General features: G+C 58.9%; 1 protein-coding gene and 1 long non-coding RNA gene across 3 annotated transcripts in view; both read right to left on the bottom strand.

The window, feature by feature from the left end:
* Positions 1-702: 702 nt before the first annotated feature.
* On the bottom strand, positions 703-6,180 carry LOC137841093 (uncharacterized). The gene is made up of 2 exons (XR_011088449.1): positions 4,958-6,180; positions 703-2,208 (listed from the first exon to the last, which is right to left on the bottom strand). It is a non-coding gene; the product is annotated as an uncharacterized lncRNA (long non-coding RNA).
* A 2,530-nt stretch (positions 6,181-8,710) lies between these two features.
* The window catches only part of RBM19 (RNA binding motif protein 19), a 59,186-nt gene continuing 45,370 nt past the window's right edge, over positions 8,711-22,526 (bottom strand). For both annotated transcript variants that reach the window (XM_068653563.1, XM_068653562.1), the window contains exons 23-25: positions 22,003-22,126; positions 15,784-15,908; positions 8,711-9,093 (exon numbers count right to left, since the gene is read on the bottom strand). In XM_068653563.1, the coding sequence (XP_068509664.1) occupies positions 15,817-15,908; positions 22,003-22,126 (216 nt within the window). In that variant the 3' untranslated portion in view covers positions 8,711-9,093; positions 15,784-15,816. The remainder of the gene's footprint in view (positions 9,094-15,783; positions 15,909-22,002; positions 22,127-22,526) is intronic.

Genomic DNA, 22,526 nt, shown 5'->3' with positions numbered 1-22,526 from the left:
TTGGGGGCAACGCTGCAGGGTACCACAGTGCCCAACTGGGGGGTTTCCAGATGCGGGGACCAACTGCACCCTTGGTGCTTTCCCCAGTCTCAAGGCCCCAAGAAAAGGGGTTTTAGGGGCGGTAGGAGGCAGCTGTGGGATGCCCCTGGTGAGGAATGAGCTCGGAGGAGCCCAGCTGCACCCCAAGGGCTGCTTGAGCTGCTGCTTTGGGGTTGTTGGAGAGGGAGAGCGCAGGGTGCGCCCCACGGTGCTTGTCCTACATGGACACAGATCCCATCCTTATCAAACCCCATCCCGTGTGCCCCAAAATGTGCTCCCTGTCTGTCTCGCTTGGCAGAGGTTGGCTTGCTGGGCTCACAGGGTGGCAGAGGGACAGGAGAAGGGCCGGCACCCTCCCTCGGGAGTGAAGCTCCCCCTTTCCAGAGCGAAGGAGAGGAAAAAAAAAAAAAAGCCCGGTGGTGCTCATTTGAACCACGCAGCCACTTGTAGGCTGATGCCATCGGAGGAAATAAGCAGCCAAGAGCCACTCGAATGGTGTGCGCGGGGAGGAGACGGGAACGGAGGCAAAAGAAGAGCTGGGAAGGGAGGAGGGGGGATTACGGTCCCCCCATCACCCGTGGTGGAGGCAGGGAGCAGGATCAGAGCCAGGTGATTTTTTTGGCAGATCCCACAGGAGACATCGGCGCTTGGTGTGCCCCCAGCAAGGTGTGGGGATGCTCGCAAACCTGCAGCGTCCCCAAATGTCACCGCTGCCGGAGCCACCGCAGAGCCAGCTCCTGGCCTCCCCCGGAGGAACGAGGGGATTTAATCCTCCGAGCTGCGAGGCTGCTGCGCAAACCTGAGCTCTTTTTGCAAGGTGCCCGGTTCCTCCATCCTCTCCCCCCGGCGCCACGACGTGCGTCCCCGGGAGAAGGGAGAGGAACCGCAGGGAGGAGGCTGCGAGGAAGGATCAGAGCTGGCGGCCTCCAGGCAAGGCTGGGGAAGGCCAAGGAGGACAGGGGGGGAAATGTGGAGGCAGGGGAGCTCCACGAACCCTCACAGCCACCCCGCAGCATTCCTCCGTGGCCCTCCCCGCTCCATCAGTCATTTCTGCGCCGCCGGAGCTGCGGCTGCCAGGAGCAGAACAAAGGGGTTGGATGGCCGGGCCTCCTGCTGGGGAGGTCACCGCGGGGATGAGGCCAGCCCTGGGCAGGAGGCCGAGGTCTTGGGTGCTTTCTGGATGAGTTTTGGGGTCCCCACCTCGAAGGGGTCGCGATACCCCAGCACGGTGCTGCCGGTGCCACGCCATCCCGCTGCCACCCGTCCTGTTCCCGGCACAGCGCCAAGAGGGGATCAGGCAGGGGGTTTAAGGAGCTGAAGACCAAAAAGGACATAAAACCCAATCCCCAGAAGTGCTGAAGTCCTTAACGTTTGCCAGAAAATCTTTTGTCTGGGCAGCAATACCTCCAGCTTCCTACCTCTGTTCTGGACCCATCCTCGTTCCCGTGCAGCCCCCCCGGCTGCCGCTTCCCAACCCAAATCAATTCAGTGCTAATTTGAAAAGCAACACGTCCCCCGAGCCCCCTTCCTCCGGCGTGCTCAGACCAGCCCGGCGGAGCCCCAGCGGGCGGGAGGGGGGGTCCTGAGCACCACGACAGCAGCTCCTCCACGGGCAGCTCCACCACGGGGTTTGGAGAGCCGCGGGACGCCTTCAGGTGACGCCTGATGATGGCAAGCCCGGTCCTGTAAGGGGTTTGCGCTTTTGGTGTGTGCCAATTAACGGGATGGCGCCATCGGAGCCGCAGCTGGGTCCCCGGAGCTCTCAGGGCACCCCCTGCCTCTGCGGAGGCTTTTCCTTGGGCACTGCTGGAGGAACGAAGCCGCCCGTGCGCGCTGCCCGAGGGATGGGATGGAGAGAGGACACCCAGCCGGGGTGGCACCCGGCACCTTATCCCCCATCGCGTCCCGGGGGACCTTGCACAGCGCCCAGCTTCCAGGCCATGTGTTTTATTTTTGCAACAGAGCCACCAGAAGGCTGCCCAGGCTGCCCGGGCTCACAAGCACAAGCCAAGGGATGTTTCCGAAGAGGCAAAGCCACCGCCAGAAGTCACGCTCGGCACGCACGGCTTGGCGCTCCTCTCGCTGAATTCCTAGCACAAGCCGATGGGCGACGGTCGCTCCATTTCCAGAGATCACAACCAAGAGACAAAAGTTGGAGCTGGAATATTCCTGGCCAAGCCACACGGCTAAAACAGGCAGGAAAGGTTTGTGGAATACATTCAGATAATTAATACATGCGAGAACACCGCGACTCCCTCATTGCCAGTCCACAAACAGAAAGAAGCTAAATTCATTAGATTAATATTTGTTGAGACTTATTAGTTTAGCTCTAATTTCATGATCAGATGGCATTTTCTGGAAGTTGAAAAGCAGGTGCTGAAGATTCACCGAACCTAAACCACGGCGTTAAAGGGCAAAGCATCTCCGAGAGGAAAGGCTGCACAAAGCCTGGCTCCCCCAGCAGCACGGAGAGCAGCAGCTTTTCCGCCTCACCCCACCTCGCACCACAGCCCAGGGTTTATAGGACGGGAGGGACAAGTGGCTCCTCCAGCTGGGGCTGCTCAGTTTGGGGAAAACCCCCTGCGTGCTCCCCTTTGGCAACTCTGTGACTTAACCCCCTTGTCCACCCTGGTCTTGCTGCTGCCAACAGCTTCCTGGGCCCTGTAATTCCCTGTCCTGCCCAGCCGGTGCCTTTGCAGCCCTGCCTCCTTCAGCTGAACGGGGAAATGAGCTGGTGAAGCATCTCAGCCAGGCGCAGACCCCTGCACACTCGAGCGAGCCCCCGTCCTTCCGCAAGTCCCCGCTCAAGGTGACTGAAGCACCTCCCGCGGGCAGGTAGCACGGCAGCACAGCAGCTTTCTGCAGGCAGCCAGCCTTCCCGAAGCTGGGATGCCTCCTGGTTTTGGTGGTGGCCACCCCCGCACACCCCCAGGAGCTCAGAATAAGGTCCGGGTGTGCTGAATCCACCCTCGGGGCTGGCTGGGCACAGCAGGGGCGCGCTGAGCGGTGTCCCCTGGGGGCTGAGAGCCTTTGAGCTGTAGGAGCTTGCTTAAAGCCAAGCCCTCATGCCCGAGCTGAGCAATTCCTGCTTTTCCTTCCCACCTCATTGGGACCTCACCCGATGAACCCCGCAGCAGCAGCTCCGGCCTGGCAGCAGCACAAACCGCAGCCACCGTCCCCGTCCCCATCGTGGTCACTCCATGAAACCCGCCGAGCCCCTGCAGCCAGGTGAAGGATTTTGCTCCATGCGTGGCTCGGTCCAGCAAAGGGGACTTCACCACACGCCTCACGGAGCTGGGAAGTGCCCACCCTACAGCTCTGCGGGGCCCCAAATGGGGCTGGGTGCTGGAGAGCCGACCGGGGCCGTGCGTGGATCCCCAGCTGCCCCCAAAGCCACCCGGCTCCGTCTCTCCGGGGAACGAAGCTCCTCTCCGGGTAGCAGCACGCTGAGTCCCCTGCTCCTGGGGAAAACTTTTGGGGAGCGAGAACGGCTTTTTAAGTGTTATTATCCTAATTACAGCGCACATTTGCTCCCGCTGCACAAGCCACGGTAGGGACCCGGTGGCTTCGCACCAGCTGGGGAAAAAAAAATAAAAAATGAAATAAACCCAGCAAAACATTTGGAAACACCACTGAGATGCCAGCTCCGCTCCCAGGACACGAAGGCAGAGGCATCCTCTTCCTCCCATCACACACACACAGACCCCGTGGGTGCTTCGGCCTCGAGCGCCCGGTGGGGAAGGTGAGGCCGAAGGCAGCGTGTCCCCGTCCCCCCCCCCCCGGCCACCCCGCGCTCGGAGCCGCCTGACCCCCACGGGTCCCCTCGCTGACAAAAGGCCTATCTTCTCTCCGCCTAAATGATTTAAATTCTAATCAAACATCATTTATGGTACATCTCGGAGCCGTCTCCCGGGAACTGCTCCCACGTGAGCCGTTGCCAGGGCAACCGGGGGGTCTCATTTCAGAAATGTCAGATTGCATTATTGTCTTCACACTTCTCTGATAACCCGGTGTCTCTGCCTCTCCCGCCGCCGTCCCCGCGGCTCGTGCCAGCCTTCCCCCTCCTCGCCCGCCGTCCCCGGAGAAAATCGCCGGCTCCGTTTCATTACTCGCCCTGCCCGCCCCGCCGACACTGGGTCCCCCGTCGGACCCCCGCGGCGCGGTCCGCTCTCGTTTTTATTGCTGCTGGGGAGGAAGAGGAGGGCTCGTTTGGGGTTGGGGAGGAAGGGGAGATGCTGCCTTCACCCCCCGGTGGGTTCCTGTGTCGGCACGGTGGTACCCGGCCCGCTGGGGTACCTCGGGGATGCACGAGGATGCCCTAAAAGCCACCCAGAGGGGCTGGCACCGAGCTCCTGGGTGCGCCCAGGTGAGCCCAAATCTCCTGTAGTCATCCCAAGGGTTCCTGAGGGCACCTCCTGGCACACACAAGAGCCAATTAACCACAATCTGCTAACTATGTGGTCAAGGAGGAACCGCTTCTCCCCACCCACGGTTCCTCGTGGGCAGGTTAAAGCAGCCAGAGGTCAGAAGACACTTTTTGTTATGCTCACAACCACGTTTGGCACAGCCAGGTGGAGCAGCCACCAAGAGGCATCGAGAGCAGTCACTAAAAGCCAGCAGAGGCATTTCACACAGCGTGAGCTAGGTCAGAGCCACCACCTGCACGTGGTCTCCAGCCCTACGGGCAGAAAGGGCAAACCTGTCCTCATCTCAGCACCTCAACGTGGGGCTCACACCGCTCACTCCGTCATAGCCAAGGCATCTTGTGGCTCCTTGGGGTGCCAACAACCCAACCTGACCCGACCCAACTCAACTCAACCCAACCCAACCAAATCCAACCCAACCCAACCCAACCCAACGCAACTCAACCCAAACCAACCCAACTCACCCAACCCAACCCAACAAGAGCCTCTACAACCTTCAGGCTCCCCTTGTTCCCACGTTTTCTGCAGGCATTGCCAACTCCTGGCAGCCAGCTGTGCTTCTTTGGCCCTTCTCCACGCTGTGCATCCCACTGAGGTCCACCTCCACCTGCACAGAGTTCCTAACCCTTGCCTCCAGCTCTCAGAAGCCAATAATTAAAATCATGGTTGGCTGATGAGCCTCTAATGAGGCTCAGCTCTCAGCTGGCCAAACCCAGCTGGGCTGAGTCCAACACAGCCGTGGCTTTCACGTGCCATCAGGGACAACTGGCTGAGCTGCTGGGAATTTGGTCCTGGCTGGAGATAAGTGTTGGTTTTACAGCCCCAGGAAGGGTTTGGTGGGGAGCACAGAAATGTTCCAAGAAGCTGGGGGCAAAATGGGGGTGTTTCCATAACTATTCTTCCACTGCTTAGGGGCACTGGGGGGATAAGCTGTGTGGGGAGGTTGGGATGGCACCATGCGTGCTGTCCCTGCTGAGCTCCTCGGCCCATCTGCCAGCAGCACTGAGCTCTCCATCACCTTTAAATCGAGCCCAGAAAATACTCCCCAAGAGAGCCCCCACCCAGGACAGGAGAATTTGGCCAAATGGTCCCAAATCCCTTATTTTTCCCCCATTTCCCTGCATCCTGCCCTAAGCACGGTGGCTGGGAAGGTGACACGGGGTGTCCCTGACGAGCCGGGCCGGTGGCGGTGCCGTCCCCGCGTGCGCTGTCCTGCATCCATCCATCTGCCGGGCGCCCCGGCTGCCTGATAAACCCCTAATGAACTCCCAACACCGCCTCTTCCCAAAGAATAAACCAGCGCTGGCCCAGGCGGTTAATATTTAACTGAATAAGGGCCATAAATATGGAAAATGGGACTTTTAATTAAATAAGCAGCTTTTAAAAGGGCCCTTGGGCCGAAGCGGCTTTTGTTTAAATATGATTGATTTGACATGTCCTTTCCCTCCCGTTTTTTCTCTCTCTCTCCCTCCCTCTCCCTTTCGGTGCAGGGATGGGAAGCGGGGCTGCTCGTCCCCGTCGTGCCGGCTGCAGGGATCCCGCTGGCCTTCCCGTGGTGGGGGCAGACCTGGAGGCGTCCTGCTGGAGTGGTGCCACCAAAAGCAGGGGCACAAGGGGTGGGTTTCGGGCCGAGATGGGTTCAGAGGAGCCCCGGGTGCCGCGCAGCAGCTTCTTTCTGAGCTGTGAATCATCCAGAAGGAGCTACAGCTTGTTTCATCTAAATCCCCAGTGTTTGCGCATGGCAGAGCCCCCTCCAAAAAGTTTGGGAGGGGAGGGAGGGGAAACTGAGGCATGGAGCGGGGAATGACTGCCCAGCACAGCCAGGAGAAGGATGGATCCCCCGAAATGTCAGCGCGTGTGGAGCTCAGCCACTGTGCAGTTACAGCGGGTCTTACCAGCTTTGCTGTTTGACGTTTGGGCTGTCCTCGTGCTGACGACTCCAAAACCTCCCAAGGGGACTTCGTGGAGGTGGCAGGGGGGCAGGTCCTGGGCTGAACGGCCACAGCGTGCAGGAAGCAGTGCTGGATGAGACCCTGCACAGCCCCTGTGGCCCGAGGAGCATCTCAGGATCACCAGATTTGGCTCTCTGAGAGGAAGAGGAGCTGGGTGAAAGAAGCCGAGCCACCCCGAAGCGAGTGATGCACCAGGATCTGGTGGAGCTTCACCCAGAGGTGGCTGAGCTCTTCTCCTTCCCCTGCCCAAAGGCTTTCAAGGGGTCTGCAAGCCCAAGGAGAAGCCCACGTAAAGCTGTCCTGGCTGCTGTGTTAGACACCAGGGGTGCCAGTCGGTGCAGCCCCAAGCTGGGCTGCCCCCACGAGCAGTATTTGCTCCCCACCCGTTCATCCTGCCTATTTTCTGTCCTTCTATTCCCCATCGATGCCGCACGCCTCAGGCTGCCTTCGCTCAGCGCAGCCACGCCGAGTTTCAGCCGAGGGAGCACAGAGTTAATTATCTCCACAAACTACTCGGGGGAAGCGAAGTATTCCCCGGACCTTGACCTGTTGCTTCAGTGGGATTTCATGTCCGATGCTGTGAAGTGGGGGGGTTTGGAAGTGAGCCGGGGGGGGAAAAGGGCAGGTTATGCTTCCCGTCACTTCTGGGTGCCTTTGGGCGTGAAGTTTTCACCAGGGATCACTGGATTTGAATATTGCCAGTGTCCAAAACCAGGTCCTCACCCAGGCATCACACTGATTTGTGGGATCTTCTCCCCCAGAAACAGCCCCCTGGTGCCATACCTGGTGAGAGCTGGGACAAACACAACTTCTCCCTTGGCTTAAGCATCCCTGGGCCACTGGTGACACCTGGAGCTGCATCGCTGGAGACCTCCGAGGGCAGGCTGGAGGAGCCCAGCAGCGGTGGCATGGGCAGAGCTGTCCCCCACAGGTCCCCTCCAGGCACCCTGCCGTGGTTTTGGCTCCTCCATGACACACAAAACGAAGCGCAGGAGGATGTGCTTTGGTTTCAGCTTGTTCGTGGATAAATTGAACCCCGTGCCTTAGCCTCACGCCTCCGGCAGGTCGCATTCCCCCGCCGCACCCGCACTTGTCTGGGTTCCCTGCCTCGGATGTCATCACCCATCTCCCTCCAGGAGGCCAGCTTCCTTCTGAGCTGCCTCCCAGTGACGCACCCTTTGTAATTATTCACACACGTTGCTAAACATTTCCTCTTTTCCCTTTAAAGCACGCGAGGCACTGCCTGGATCAGCCGGTGACGAGCGCGCACGCAGAACAGCTCCTCGCCTCCACGCCATCCCGAGGCACCTCCAGTCCTGGGTGCCCTCTGCAACGCTGCACAAAGCCCTGATTTTGCTCCCTCTGAAATCCAGGCACATTTTAGCCCCAGTGTACAACATCTGAACATGGCACCACCGCTGGATCTGCCCCCAGTACCAGGCAGCAGAGAGCGCAGTGCCAGGGACAGCGACCGACCAGGGCCGGGTACCCACCAGGTGACACCAAAGCTGGCGAAGTGATTTTATGGAAGGAAGGCTAACACTGACATATAAAATTGTAATTCCTAAGGAATTACTAGCAAATATTTCCGTGAACCTCATTGCTTGGTCCTCAGCAGCACGAGGGCATCGTCACTCTGGTGCTGAGGGGTCTCGGGATATCCCAACCCAAACTGCAGCCAAAATTTCTGGCCAGACCAACACTGTGACATCCGTGGCACTTTGGCGGATTTGGGCACGTGAGAAAAGCAACCAGGACATGTCCCGGAGAGGCGCTATGCCACCAGTCCTGGGATGCCGGGCTCGTACCTCGCTCTTGGGGAGACCAGGCAGGAGGCAGAGCTCACTGTGGCACTGGAGAGACCGGGAGGTTTTGTAGGGATTTTTTTTTTTAAGGTATGCGGTTCTCAAAAAGAAAAAAAAAAAAAAAAGGCCCAGTGTTTGCAGCCAACACGTGTAATCTGTTGCAGTCCTTGTCAGACAAAACAGTTTTGCCGTAAGACAGCGATTCCCAGAGGGGAAAGGGGCGAAGTGAAAATACTTTATCAGCTGCGTACATATGTAAAGCGGTACCCTGGTTGAAAAGCAAAGCCTCTTTCCCTTTGAAAGCAAGGCAGGGAGAGACGGGAGGCAATTGCCTAAGAGCAGGGACAGAAATGACACAGGCACAAAGCTGAATGCGGCAAACCCCAGGCCTCGCTCCTGAAATATGCTTATCTCCCTATCGGGCTGAAATAACCGCCAGGCTGCGGGGAGCGCGGATTCAAAACCAAATCCAAACAAACCCCAGCTACGGTCAGTTTTGGAAAACTCTTTAAAAATATACGCGTGGCTTTTAATGTACAAACCGCGATTTGATTCGAAGATTAAGAGCAAATTCTGCCGCAGTCTTTAGGGTCGGCGGGGGACCTTGCGCCAAACGTCCGTGTCCCCGGGTTGCTGTGCCAAAAAACGTGCTGCTTTGGGAGGGTCCCGCTGCTGCCCCGTACCTGCTGCTGGTTTCAGAGGAGATCCTGGGGCACAAGCTCGTCCTCCCGCTCCGAATTCGGGGTCTGTTTAAAAGGCTGAGTGCTAAAACCAGCCCTCTGCTTCGCGGGATGAGCAGACTCAGCTGGCAACAGGTGTGCTCACTGCCGAAAATCCAGCGGTTTTCTCCCTCTCCATCCATCAGCGAGTGCCCTGAGAAGAGGGAAATAAAATGAATGGCGTGCAGCAGCCACCCGTCACCCCTGGCGAGACACAGACCGCAGCTCGAGTTTGATTTACACGGATGGGGACGGGGATGGGAGAGTTTGGGGGGGATGCAGGCGCCCAGCCTGGTCCCCTGGGGGGACGCAGAGCCCGGGGAGGGCAGGAGCCACACGTGCTGATGCTGCCGGGCTGAGGAAGGTAAGCAAAAGGGCTGGGGGAGGGAGCTGGAAAAATAAAGGAGAGAAAGAAGAAAGGGAATGAGGAGAGGCGAGGGGGGGGCAGACGGAAGGAGCACGCGCGCGTGCCCATCTGGGCGCTGCATCACATTGAAATTGTCCCGCATTAAAAATTCACCAGGCAGCGAATTTTCAAGGGATTTGTAGTAATTAGATGACAAAATGCTGGCAAATCTCAGGCTTGCCAAAGATGTTACTCAGGGGTCAAAGACTCGACACTTTTGGCTGGGTAATTTGTAAGTGTCAATCACACTCAGCCATCAGAGGGAGAGCGGGGATCTGAGGGCTGCATCCTAACGAAGCCCAACGCCCCTGCCTGCAGCCGCCCCGCGCCTCGCAGCCTCTTGCGAGGGACTCGAGGCACAGCAGCGGAAACGCAGAGGCTATATATATTTATTTTCCCCCAGAAAAACTTCCCACTTTTCCTTTTTTGGGTCAGTTTCGAGTAGGAGCAGTGCCTGCCCTGGTTTTTGGCCGCTGAGCGCCGACACATCCGTCCCGGCCGTCCTGCTGGGGGATGCAAAAAGAATTTGAGAGGTGGGTGTTTTTCATCAGTCCTGCTGAAATGTTTTTAAAATTGCCCATAGGACGGGCTCTGCCTTCCTGCCACCCCGTTGCCTGCCCATACCAGCTGGATTAATTAATTCGGACACCAGCGGGGCTGTCCCAAACCTGGCTGCTCCCGTTCCGGGGACCGGGACCTGCTACGGACCGAGCTCCCTGGAGCCCCAGGGAGAGGAGAAATTAACGGGTTTTCCACTCCGTTGGTTAGAAACCGGGCCACAAAATGCAAAATTGAGTTCTGCCCAAGGTGCCACCTGAACTCGCTGACCTGACTGTGCATGAAGGATCCACGTGGCCGATCCCACGGGGCCGTCCCCTGCCCTTGTGGGGGGATTTTGGCTCGACCCACGTGAGCCCTGATACCACTGCAGTGGCTGCCCCGGCCATTTCGGGTGGCCAAGGACTGGCTGCGATTGCCTGGAGGCTCCTTGGGAGCAAACTGCCCCAAAACAGGGCACCGTCTCCCAGGCACAGCATCCTACCTGCTCCAAAACCCGGCTGAACCCAGGATCAGCCCTGGCGTCATCCCAGCACGTGGAGCCTCTGCACAGCTGCTGAGCAGGGAATTCCCAGCCTGATGCCTGGTGGGAGACAACCTCGGGGCTGTCCCGTGATGCTGATTGAGGCCAGGCTCCACCAGCTCCAAAAAATCCCCCGAGAGAGCCAGGGCACTGGGGTTTGGGTCACTGGAGAGGCAAGAGCACACATGCCTCTCCATCTCCCGTGGCTTATGGGGATGTCCTCGTTCCACCTGCGGAATCCCACCTCTGGTTTCGGACCACAAAGAAAGGTTTAAGCAGGAGGAAAGGGAGAGAGGGATGCAGGGAGGGGCACGGCAGAGGTGGCAAGGGGGAAAAGTGCCTTTTGGAAGAGTTTCTGTGGTTTGGTTTGAGTCCGTCACCGTTCCTTGCTGTAGGACGCTGGGATCCCAGTACCTGGCAACTCAGCTCTCCAGCCATCGTGCTGCCCTATATAAGCGAGCTGAGGGGCCTGTAAAAGTGGCTGTGGGTTTCTCCTCAATTTAAAAAGTCATTTAGCAGCTGCAAAGCACTGCCTGCCAGCAGCCGGGCCTCGGAGGGGCATCCTGCCCCTAACCAGGCAGCGGCTGGGTTTCGAGACTCTATTATGCGGACTTAAATAGCACTAATTATGGGCCGAGGCACCCAGAGAGCTGCAGAGGTGCTTCTCAATATTCTTTCTCCATCTTAATGCCACAATTCCTCTGTTTTCTTTCTTTGTCAGTGGTTCCCTTCTTTCTCAGCACCAGGAGCCATAAAACCCAGCACAGGTTTTTCCTATAAAGCGCTGATGCTTTTCCTATAAAGTGCTGATGCCAGGACAGGGGACTCTTCCCTGTCCAGTGCTGCTGGAGGTGGAGCAGATCCCAAATGTGTGTGGCAACGATGACAAAAAGGCCAAAAAGCAGCGGCACCACCCTGGAGCCAACACCCTGCTGCACGAGAGGGCTGGCGAGTGCTTCAGCCACCCTCAGAAAAGGATCTCACCCATTTGGGGATGCTCATGAGCATGCTTCTCCTCACTCCGGGCAGGCGCCAGGCACCTCTCTGCAAAAAGGCAAAGGTTTGAAACCCACCTTGCTGGAATTTGCTGGCTGCTTTAGCTCCGGTCCCGAAGCAGCCCTCAGGAAAGCCCGGAGCTCCCCACGTGCCCCAGTGCGGGTGGGAGAAGGGGCTGACCCCGTTCTCTGAGAGCCCAGGATCCAGCAGCAGGGTGGGAGGCAAAGCCTGCCCACGGCGAGAGGCTGCAGAGGAGAAAATGAACCAACCATGTCCTGAGCCTACAAGAGCACTCCGATCCTAATTGCGCCCTGATCCTAATTAAGTGGCACAAATTACGCGCCGTGGCACGCTGGGGTCTCTGCAGGACCGTGCTCCTGCACAAGACCAGGGTGCCACCTGTCCCACGGGATGACACTGGTCACCAAGAGCCAGCTTTAGGGGATTTGGGGTGTCCTGGGCCATCTCTCTCCTGGCTGCTCCCTCACCCCGCTGCCGGAGCCTCTCGCTCCTGTGCCGGCTGCTTTGCATATCTCACCCATTCCGGTCACATCATGCACACATATGCCTCAGCCAACGTTTGTTGATATTCTCTCTGCCTCTCTCCCTAGCTCCAGTTTGGGGTGAAAGCCTCCCTTATTAGCCAATTTGGATACCCATTTACTGTGAATTACTGAGCCTGATTATTATTCATGAATGGCTAAGTCTGAAATCTCAAGCCCTGCCATGCGATTTCTCTCCCTCTCAAATGCATATATTTAGGGAAAACAGGAGGCAGCGTGTCCGTGTCACGCAGCAGCGAGCTCCGGAGGAAGGAGAGCTGGGCAGGGCTCCTCGCTGCCCCCTTTTTTTTTTTTGGCACTGACTTGTTTGGGAACACGGAACCGGGCAAGGAGCAGCGAGACCCAGGACAAGGTGCAGATGTGCTTAACGTTAAGGAGAGAAATCCACGCTCCCCAAATCCCAGCAAATCTCCAGCAGCGTCCACGAGAAGCATCCCCACGGCAATTTGGGCTTGCTGCTGTCCCCTCCGAGGGGGGCCAGGCACCAGGAGTCACCCGGGTGGTGGCAGAGCCCGTAGGCATGGCGCAAATATTTGAGTGCCGGCTGCAGGAAGGGGAAAAGAGGTTTGCAATCGGCCACAGAAGGAGGCAGGAAAATGAAAGGCTGAACAAAAGCAAAGCCTGGCTGCCAGGTAGCAAAGTTTGCAGCACACCTGCACGCAGAGCGGGGAGCTCTGCAGTGGGGAAACCGAGGCAGCACGGGGAGGTCTCTGCCCCAGCACTGCTTCTGCCGAGGGAGCAGCAGCCAAAATGGGTTTTGTAGAGCCCAAACCTTTACCGTGTGCTCCCTGCCACGTTTTGCTCAGCAAGCCAAGGCAGACAGCGCGCCGGGCGAGCAGGCAGCCAAGCTGGAGAGGGGCTCGCCACGGAGCCGGCAGCAAGCAGGGCGCAGGAGAGCCCAGCTCTTCCCGCAGCTGGCGAAGGGCTGGGAAACGTGCTGCGGGGAGACGTGCTGCTTGTCCTCCTGCGACGAGTCCTGGAGCCCTGCTCCGTCTGCCAGCCTTTGGGGAAGGTTTTTGCGAAGGTGGTGTGGGATGAAGGAGAGGAGGAGAGCTGGAGGCAGGGAGGAAACCAGCTGGATGCGGGCACGGGGCTGCTGTGCCCTCCTGGGAGCGGGGACAAGCAGCACGCAGCCCCTTGGGGTTCTCTGCAGGGAGCTGACAGCTCCTCGAGGCCTCTGCCAGCAGGCAGCACCGAAGCAAAGCTGGTTTTCCATCAAAGCCCTGCGATTCAGCAAACAGGCTGCCTTGGAACAGCAGCCTCGTCCAGCTCCAAACGAGTTAAGGACCAGGGGGAGACCATTTCCCATAACTACATGGACAGTTACAGAGTTTGCATTATTTTATCGTTAGGATCGTTTCGGATCCCAAAAAGAAAAAAAAAAGCAGCGGGGAGTGATGAGTTCTGCGCAGACCTACTGAGGCTTCTGGTTTAATTCAAGTTAATCAGCAGCTAGACGCTCGTTCTCGGAAAATTCCCGTTAAACCCGCTGTAATTTTGGGGTGCGGGACGTGGGATTCTTCCCACGTAACAAAGGAGCCGAGGCTGTGCTCGAGGAGCAGGAATTAACTCCAGCCGCTCTCCGGCGCTGCCATCAGCACTTCCATAATGAACGTGCGGGCAGATATCTGTACACACACACACAGCCCCCCCCCCGCACACATCAAACAGATTTCCTCGATACCAAATTGCCTGAAAAATTAACCAATGTCAAACTGCTCGGCGAGATAAGTATCATTAAGGGAGGAAGGAAATCTTCATTACGTTTGAAGGTGCGGAGAAAGCCCCTCGTGGACGTCCTCCAGCCCGAGCCCAGCCACGGCAATAAGGCGTCGGACGACGCATCAAAGGGTTAAATTAATTTTCATTAAAATTTAAATTTGAGAAGGCTCCCTCTCTCTCTCTCCTCTCCTCCCTCCCCCCCCCCCCCCCCCGCACGTTTGACTGGCAACCATTTCATATTTCAATCTCGGCAGAACAAATTGAATTAGATGTTGAAACCAAACTCTGCTCTGTTCTCTAAAGCCTACATGCTCTGCTTGCGCTAATCCTTTTCGGCGCTGCTGCAGACCTCAGAGACGCTCAGCAAGAAACCTGCCCCGCCACAAAAGACAATGAGGGGAGGAAAAAGAGGAAAAAAAAAAAAAAAAAAACACAACACGGGAAAATCCAACCCCAACCTGCAACCCTGCGAAGCTCTGCTTTAATCGAGGGCTGGGGGCCACACGTAGGAAGGGACCCGCTCGGCTCCTCCGTCCTCGGGGCAGCCGGGGCCAGCTGGGCACGTTTGTTCCTCGCTCCTGCAGGGTGCTGAGCCACCTTGCTGTCTGATCCTGCTCCCCTGCTCTTGTACCTATCGATATATATATAAATTTGTTTTTTTCTTTTGGCTCGAAGCGTTTTTTCCCATGGATCGTGGGCTGGTTTGCTGGTGGTGCTGCGCACCTCCCATCCGTCCCCACCAGCTGACCTGATTCTCGTCCGATGATGCAGAGCTCCCTGCTCTGAGCTGATCACAGACTCACCCTGAGGCTTTGCGCCCCTCTGGTGCCACCCCAGGACCCCCCACCAGGAACACTGGGCAAAAAAAAAAGGTACAAACCAAACAAAACCCAAGATTCCCTCACTCCACGTTAGGCGTGTGGCTATTTCAGCCGACAGCCCCTTTCCTGGCACTGCTCCACCACGCGTGGCTCAGTTTCCCCAGAAAAGGGGCAGTGTTTGGGGTTAGAAAGGGGCGTTTTGGGGCTGGGAAGCAGCAGAGCACTCGAGCAGGGAGCACCGGCTCCAGGAGCCCAGCTGGGGGAGGTTTGCAGACACCGTCCCAAAGCTGTGGCATGCAGCTGGGGGAGAGCAGAGCAGGCAGGACGTGCCCAAAAGGCCACGTCCATCCCCTCCTTCCTCCTCCTGGCATCTCGAGAAGGTGCTGGCAGCACGGCCACGCGGAGGCAGACTTAAATCAGAGCTGTTCCACGGGAACAAACGTTATCTCCAGCCCCCGACTCGCCGTGTGCGGCAGGCAGTGATTTAACCCAGCTCGGATCGCTCCCGCGGTCACGCAAGCCCCTTCCCTTTCCTCGGGAGGGCCCCGGTGCTGTGCCTGTGCCCACGGCACGAGGCAGGAGGACGCATTAGCGGGGTTATTGGTCGGCTCCGGGCCCAGACGCGCTCGCTAGGCAGGAGCCAGCGGTGCCGGGGGTTTATGGAAGGCCGGTAATAGGCGAGGTGATGAGCATCCCACTGCTAGGCGGATTGGTACCGCCTCGCAGCAACAGGCAGACAGTGCCGGGAGGAAAACAGCCTCGGCAGCACTGATGTGCAGCACACACGCAGGCACACGTGGGCGAGCACAGGGCGATGGCACGGGGACAGCCCCGAGTCCTTGGTCACCACCACGCGTTTGGCACCCGGCCTGAGCAGCACCCTGAAAAACAGAGCCCTCCTGACCCTCCTGACCCCAGCAGGATCTGCCCAGGGGTCTCAAAAGGAGGCAGGGGAACTGTTTTGGCTGTTTTTGCCCCGTGCCCATCTCAGGTGGTGAGCCAAGGAGGAGCAGCCCCCCTGCTCTGCCCCACGCAGGGCGAGGGACCACTCGCACCTCGCCAGCCCTCGAGGGAATGCCAACACGGTGTGCGGTGCACCAAAATGTGTGTGCTCTCACTTGGAGCCTGAACTGAGCACAGATCTGAGCTGTGCCCCACAGGCACGACCCTGGATGTTCCCAGGAGCCTTCTCCTCCTCCTGGCACCTCCAACCACGGCGTTTTGCCCCGCAGGGCCAGCTGTGCCCCGTACCCACCTCAGTGGATGGCAGGCAGCTGCCGAACACGGGCTACATGGCCTCGTCTTTGTTGCTCTCCTCCTCTTCCAGCTGCTCCAGGATTTCACCCAAAACCTCTGAGCGTTTCCTCTTCTTCAGGGAACCTGGAGAGAGGAAAAAGAAAGGCGAGGATCACAAGCCAGGCCCACGCATGACCGCCACCAGCTCCAGCCCTCCTCATCCCCCAGCGCTGCCGTTTCCATCTCTCCAGCTGCCCCTGGAGTTTACCACGGAGTAAATCCCCATACCTTTACTCCAAAGCCTTTTCTGGAGGCCAGTGATGCCAAAACCCTTCCCACGGAGCCCAAATCACGCACCCCACACCCGAAAACACTCACAGGAGCCCCCCCAGACGCACGGCAGGACGCAGACACACGGACATGGCCACGCACACCCTTCCCCGGGGAAGGGACACCTCCTCTCCGCACCCCACCACCGACACCACAGCGGGTCCCAAACGCCCCCGGGGGGTTTTCAGCCCCCGTGGCGCCGAAACCATTTGTCCCCCGTGCCGGGGAGGCCGGGGACTGCCTTGTCTCCGCCGGGCACGAAATGCCCCCGCGGCACGGCAGGAGCCGCCGCGCAGCCCCCGCTCCCCCCGCGCTCCCCAGCCAGCGGCTCTGGCTCGCGAGAAGCACATGGAGAACAGCTGTTTAAATCCTGCTTTCAGACATCAAAAGCCTCGCTGGGTTTCTCAAACAAACAAACATACCATAGGACTGAAGAAAAGGTGTAAAATAAATAAATGGAACAAGCTGTGCATTTTCTTTTAGTATTACAGCTGCTGCGGGAGATAAACAACAAGTAAATGTCACAAAACATCAATACAGAAGAAATTAACCTGACAAAAGCTCACATCCCCCTCCTCTGCCTCTCCCCCCCGCCCCCCCCCCCAGCTCGGAACAGTTTTGCATTTCTGGAGTTCCCATCTAATGATTTTTATTTTTCAATTAATTCCTTGACAGAGCGCCAGAGCCCGCCTCGGCCTCGCTCCCCGCCGGGGGCTGCGGGGCTGGGCAGGGGAAGGGGGCGCCGGCTGCCACCCCCCAGACCCGAGGTGCTCGGCTCTGCCCCGCTGAGATGCCCAAAAACACAAAAATGGGGACGGTTGAGGCCGGAGGAAGGTGCAGACCCCGCTGGTGACCCTACCCCTTACTCTGCCCTCCAGGCTCCTGCTCCCTCGGCCGTCCTCGTGCGTAGGGTTAGGAGGCGAATAGGGTTAGGTGCAAATTCCCCAAATCCAGAGCAGCTCTGGGTTTGTTTCTCCACCTGCAGCCCTTCCGCACCAGACCCCAAATGCCCCTTGTAGGGTCTGTTGGCTGCCCCTATCACACCCCAGGCGCACTGTATGGGTTTATTAGGAGAGCATGAGCATGGGAAGAGGTTGGACGGCTCCAGATTTGGGATCAGAGCTGCTCCTACCCCTAAACCCATCCCAAGCCAACAAGGAGACCACGGATCCCCCTGACCACAGCACCTGAACCCATCAGACCCACAAGCAGTATGGGGAAAACCCCGACCCCAAAGCCCCTCCCCAGCACCGGGGAGCCCCGAGAGCAACCCGGCGCCTGCCTAACGGGGAGGAGAAAAGGAAAATAAAACGAAATCCAACAAAACCCAGGAGGGTGGGGAAGCGAATTGGTTCGACTTCCGTTCTGCTGCTCCAAGCTGGTTAAGGTTTGCCCGCTAACGATCCCATTTGCTTCCTTTAAACAATAGCCAAAGCCGGCGGGGGTGGGCCGGGAGGGGGATTACCACGGGATTAGAACGTGGCAGGGTTGCGGATGCCACGCTAATCCTGCAGGGTTTTACTCTCTGGCTACGGCATGTGTTTGCATTAGTTACAGATGCTCTGTAAAAAAAAAAAATAAAAAAAAGAAAGGGAAAAAAAAGGAAACACAAAGGGAGCCCAAAAGGATGGGAGGTGAGGGTGGGAGCGCAGCCGAAAGGAAAAAGGAGCCGCTTCGGGGGGCCGGGGCGAAGGAGGAGCAACGGGGGAAAGGTTGTGGGGTTGGGGAAGCCCCTTCCACTCCTTTCCCTTTCCCGTTCCCTTCCCTTTCACCCCGCAGGGCCAGGCCAAGCGCAGAGCAGGGCTTCCCCCTGCAAAACCCCAAGGGGACAGGGGGTGCACGCTCCTGCCTCGCCGCCCTCCTCTTCCTCGCCCTCTCCCACCCCAAACCAGAGGCGGCTCCCCCCGTTTCACCGCCCTCCCCACCCCTCGGAGAACAAAACCAAGCCGTCCCTTCCCCTTTTTTATTTTTTTTCCCCCTTGCGCTCGGCGCAAAATTCCCCATCTGTCAATTTAATTCTTTGATCGATGGGAAAGAGCAGGAAAAAACGGCCCGGCACAGCTGGCTTCCCAAGTTAGCCCTGGCGGGAGACCGCCAGCCCCGCTGGTGACGGCTGAGCGAAATGTTTGCGGAGCGCAGAGAACACAAGTCGATAGCAATTTAGCTGGATTGGGAGCACGTACCTTCCCTGCACGGAGCGCGGGCTCCCGGGAGAGAGGCGGCGCCGCCTCGCTCCTCGCCGACGTTTCCCCGGGCTGGAGCTCGTGGCCGCAGCTGCGGATGTCGCGCGGTGGAAAAGGGGGGAAAAAAATGCAAGGAGAGGGGGGATCCGTGCGGTGCCGAGGGTTGTAGGTGAGCACGGGGAGGGAGGAGGTTGGGGAGGGGGTGCTGGGGGGCTGGAGGGGAGCCCAGAGGTTGCAATGCGTGCAGGGCGCAGATGGGATCCGTCCCTCTCCACGGTTTGAAGGGTTTTAGGGTGCCTGTGCGCCCTGCTGTCCCGAGGGGATTGGCACAATGGTCCCTGGGGGTCAGCGTCCTATAAAATGAGGGTGGAAAGAGGGTGCTGCTGGCAGGATTGGTGCAGCCACCCCGATGCAGGGCTTGCCACGGTCCCTGCTCCATGGGACGGGCTGGATGAGCAGCCCCAAAGCCGACCAACCTTCCTGGGGCTTCTCTCCCCACCTCGCTGCAGACAAGTCCCTGTATCCACAGCCCTCCCTGCCACCCTCGTGGGCTCTGCAGCCACCCCTCAGCATCAGCTCCCGTGTTAACAAGGCATCGTGGGGTGCCATGAAACCCCAAAGAATCCAAGCGGGGTTTTCCCTCGCCATATAAGACCCTCCTGCTGGAGGCTGAAGAGGAGGTGTGCTCGGGAATGAGAAAAAAGATTTAAGCTCTGAGCTACTGAGCTCGGAGACAGCGGTCGGGGTCGGGCGGCGGGATCCCGGCTGGCAGCATCACCGACCCCACTGCTGGCAGCGGGGGCCTCGCTTCCTCCTGGAACACCACAAAGGCACGAAGAATGACCCGAAAACCCCACAAAATGGGCAAGGGGCTGACAGGGGAGATGCTGGATGGGGGATTTGGGCTGCTGCAGCTCGAGGCACCAGCCTGAAAGGTCAGCCTGCTCCTTTGGAGCTCGGGATGCAGGAATCTGTTGTGCTGGCAGCGAGACCCATGCAGTGAGGAGCAGCAAGGCCAGGTCATTCCATGGGCAAGCCAAACCTCACTTTGGAGACTCCTGCGCATCGCTGCTGCGCCCACAGCAAACCAAAACGGCACAGAGGAAAAGGAAGGAGGAAAAGGAGGAGCTTTCCAAAATACTTGCAGGGGTGCAGAACTTGGAGGAAACGTGTCCTGAGACTGATGTGAGATGGGGAGATCAGCTCTCTTTGTCCTGATTCACCTCTTCTGGAGGTGAAAGATCCTTGGGGTGCTCCTGGTGGCTTTAATTTCTGCGGAATAACTGGGAAAAAGAGGTGGGAGCAGCAGAGCCCACATGTCACCCTGTATTGCTGGCAAGGTGACGATAGAAACACACAACACCCCTGCAGCAAGGCCAGCAGCTCCCAGCAGCATTGTGATGTGGCATTGGAGGTCCAAAGGTCCAAAAGGATCACAAAAGGCTTGCAGAGGGGAGAAAAAAATGGCAGGATGGCAATGCTCAACACCACCAAGATGTTTGGGGCACGAAGCAAGGAATAAAGTGAGTTGGTTGGTGGGGTAAAGCTCACCCCAGCCACTGCGCTCTGCCTTTTGAGGGCGGCTGCCTGCACGTGCTGCTCCCCGGGTAGGGCTGGCAGGTCCCCACCCTGGGCTCTGCTCGGGACAATCAGCCTCCAGCTAAGGTGGGGAGGACACGGGGATGCGAACAAGCATCCCCACGGTGGCTGCAAGAGGCAGCTTCAGTTTTTATCCCTATCACCTGCACACCCACGGCAATACCAGGGCAGGGCACGGCTCCCTCCTGTCCTTGGGGCCACCGAGCGCCACTTGGGGAACCCTCAAGACCAACCGGCCTCACCATCCGGACAGGGCACTCCCCAGACTGGCACCTGAAGGATGAAAATCCCCACAGGCACGCAGGGAGAGGCTGCGCCCCGCTGCTGGTGCCAGGCAGCTCTCGTGCTCACCCCACAGGGGCTTTGTCCTGGAGATCTGCTGCTGGCAGATCCCGCTCGGCACCGGGATTAGCCACCAGCAGCTTCACGGCAGAGACGTGAGTGTGTGTGCAAGGCAGGGCTGAAGGCACTGGATATTATTTTTCTCTCTCTCTCTCCCCTTGAGACGGGTTGGAGAGCAGAGCTGCCTGCCGTCTTCAATCCTATTTCCAGCCCCAGAAGACGGGCAGCGATAACCTCGCTCCCGTTTTCCATCCCAGCCCCCGGAGCCAGCGCAGCTCCCTCCAAGGCTGCAGCCCTCCCGGGAGGCGAAGAAACCTCCTCCTGCCGTGCTCCGCATCCCCGCCTCGGCCAGGAAGGCACCGGGCAGGGGGGCCGGGGCGATGCAAACAGAAATCAGGAGGTGAGCTGAGCCTGGGGTAGGCGGCAGAGCTCGCCAGCAGCAGCCAGCATCTGCTGCCAGTCTGCACCCACAGCAAAGCCAAGCCCAGAGCAGAGGAGGAAGGGCAAAACGGAGATTCCCCCCGTAGGAAAGGGGTGCACAGAGCATCACAGCTGCTCCCCTGTTCCCCAGGATGGAGATTCACGCTGCTGTGGACGTGCACCCACTCTGGGCTGGGTTCTGGGGGGCTCATCCATCCCCTCCCAGCAGTGCCCGCCTGCCCCGCTGCCTCCCAGCGCTAGGTGCGGGGTATTTCACAGGGCTGGACGCTGCCATGCTCCTTCAGCTCTCCTTTTCAGCACCGTGCTGGAGCTCAGCCCGCAGCTCCCAGCGTTTCCAGCTCACCACGTGCCCCTTTTTGCTCCACTCCTGGCCCCATCGCACCTCCCCTCATCCCTTTGCCTGCCAAGTTGCCTCTTTCCCTGCCCGCCCGTAAGACCCAGCACCACGCACACCACTTCACCATCATGTCACTGGGTCCTGCTGGAGCTGGGCTGGCTGAATATGCCAAACCTGCTGCTTTCCCACCTCGGCACATGGCAAAAAGCAACCCCAGAGCTGCTCCTGCCACCCCCCGGCCACGGGCATGACGGAGAGGGGAGGCGGGGAAGGGATGCTGCAGGGGATGCAGGAGGAAGAGCATCGATCTCCAGCTCAGTCCTGCAGCCCAGGGGAGCCCTTCCTACATAAATATTTGCCAAGCAATGCATTTGTGCCTGTCGATGGCTGTCAATGGGAGCCCGCGGGGCTGCTATCTGCCGAGCTGTCATTCTCGGGCACCTGATCCAAACGGCACTCTCCGGATCTCAACCCACAGTCCAATTATTTGTCCTTTTTCACCGGGTTCCCATCCTCCGAGGGACTCCCCTCCCCTCCCAGGTGCCCGTCTGTTAGACCCAGCCCTTGCTGGGCAGCCTCACGGTGCCACCAAGGGCACTCGTAGCCTGTCCCCACCTCAGGAGCACCCCAGGGCGCAAGGCAGGCAGAGCAAAAACCTTTCAGCTGGCACAGCACTGCCAGCACGCGGGGAGTTACCAGCCTCACGTGCACAGGGAGAGCTGTCAGACAAAGCATCCTGCCCGGATCCCTCCTGCATCCCCCCTGCGTGGCCCTCGGATGCCTCCAGCTCCTCTCCTGCAGCAGATTTCCTCCGGCACAGCCTCCTCGGTGGGCCCTGCCCGCCTCTGCTGGGCGAGACCCCCTGCGTTGGCACCGCCGGGCTCCAGCATCCATCTGGCAGCCCCGGCGTGGCGGGGAAAGGGCCGGCGCGGAGCGGAGGCGAGTGCCAGATGGGCCGGTGCCAGCCAAGCTGTGTCTCCGGGCCAGAAGGATGCTGCTACGTTACCGTGGAAATGGTCGGCTGTTTTCCGTCTCAGGGCCTCCACCGTGCTCTCCTCCGTGTCTGCCCACTCCAAGACCAGCCTCCGGCCGTACAGATGCGTGCTGTGGCACAGGGCGTTGAAGGCTTTCTGCAGATTAAAAGGGAAAATAAAAATAAAAATAATAAAAAAAGAAAAGCAGGCTTGCATGAGGATAAAACAAGGATGTCCCTCCCTCTGCCCTGAATCTAAAAGGCCACCAGAGAACATTCTGCTCTGAGCACTTGGCTCTGACGGGGCAGGATTCATCTCCGTCACTGGCCGTGATGCCATCATTTATCTCCCACAGCCTCGCAGAAGAGCAAGTGCCCGTCGTGACTCCTGCTGCTCGCAGGGGAGCGGGCTGGGAGCCAGCCCGTGGAGCAGCTCAAGGCTGGCTGCAGCCCTGCGTCACCCCGGGACCACACCTGAGCCAGGAGCACGGGGTGCTGAGCTGTGCTCACAGCTCTCTGTGTCTGTAGGCAGCCCACAGGAGCACGCAGGCAACACG

This window comes from Anas acuta, chromosome 17 (assembly GCF_963932015.1).
Source record: "Anas acuta chromosome 17, bAnaAcu1.1, whole genome shotgun sequence".
NCBI lineage: Eukaryota > Metazoa > Chordata > Aves > Anseriformes > Anatidae > Anas > Anas acuta.
Note: the sequence above shows the minus strand (reverse complement) of the source record. Positions and strands in the feature narration are given on the sequence as shown.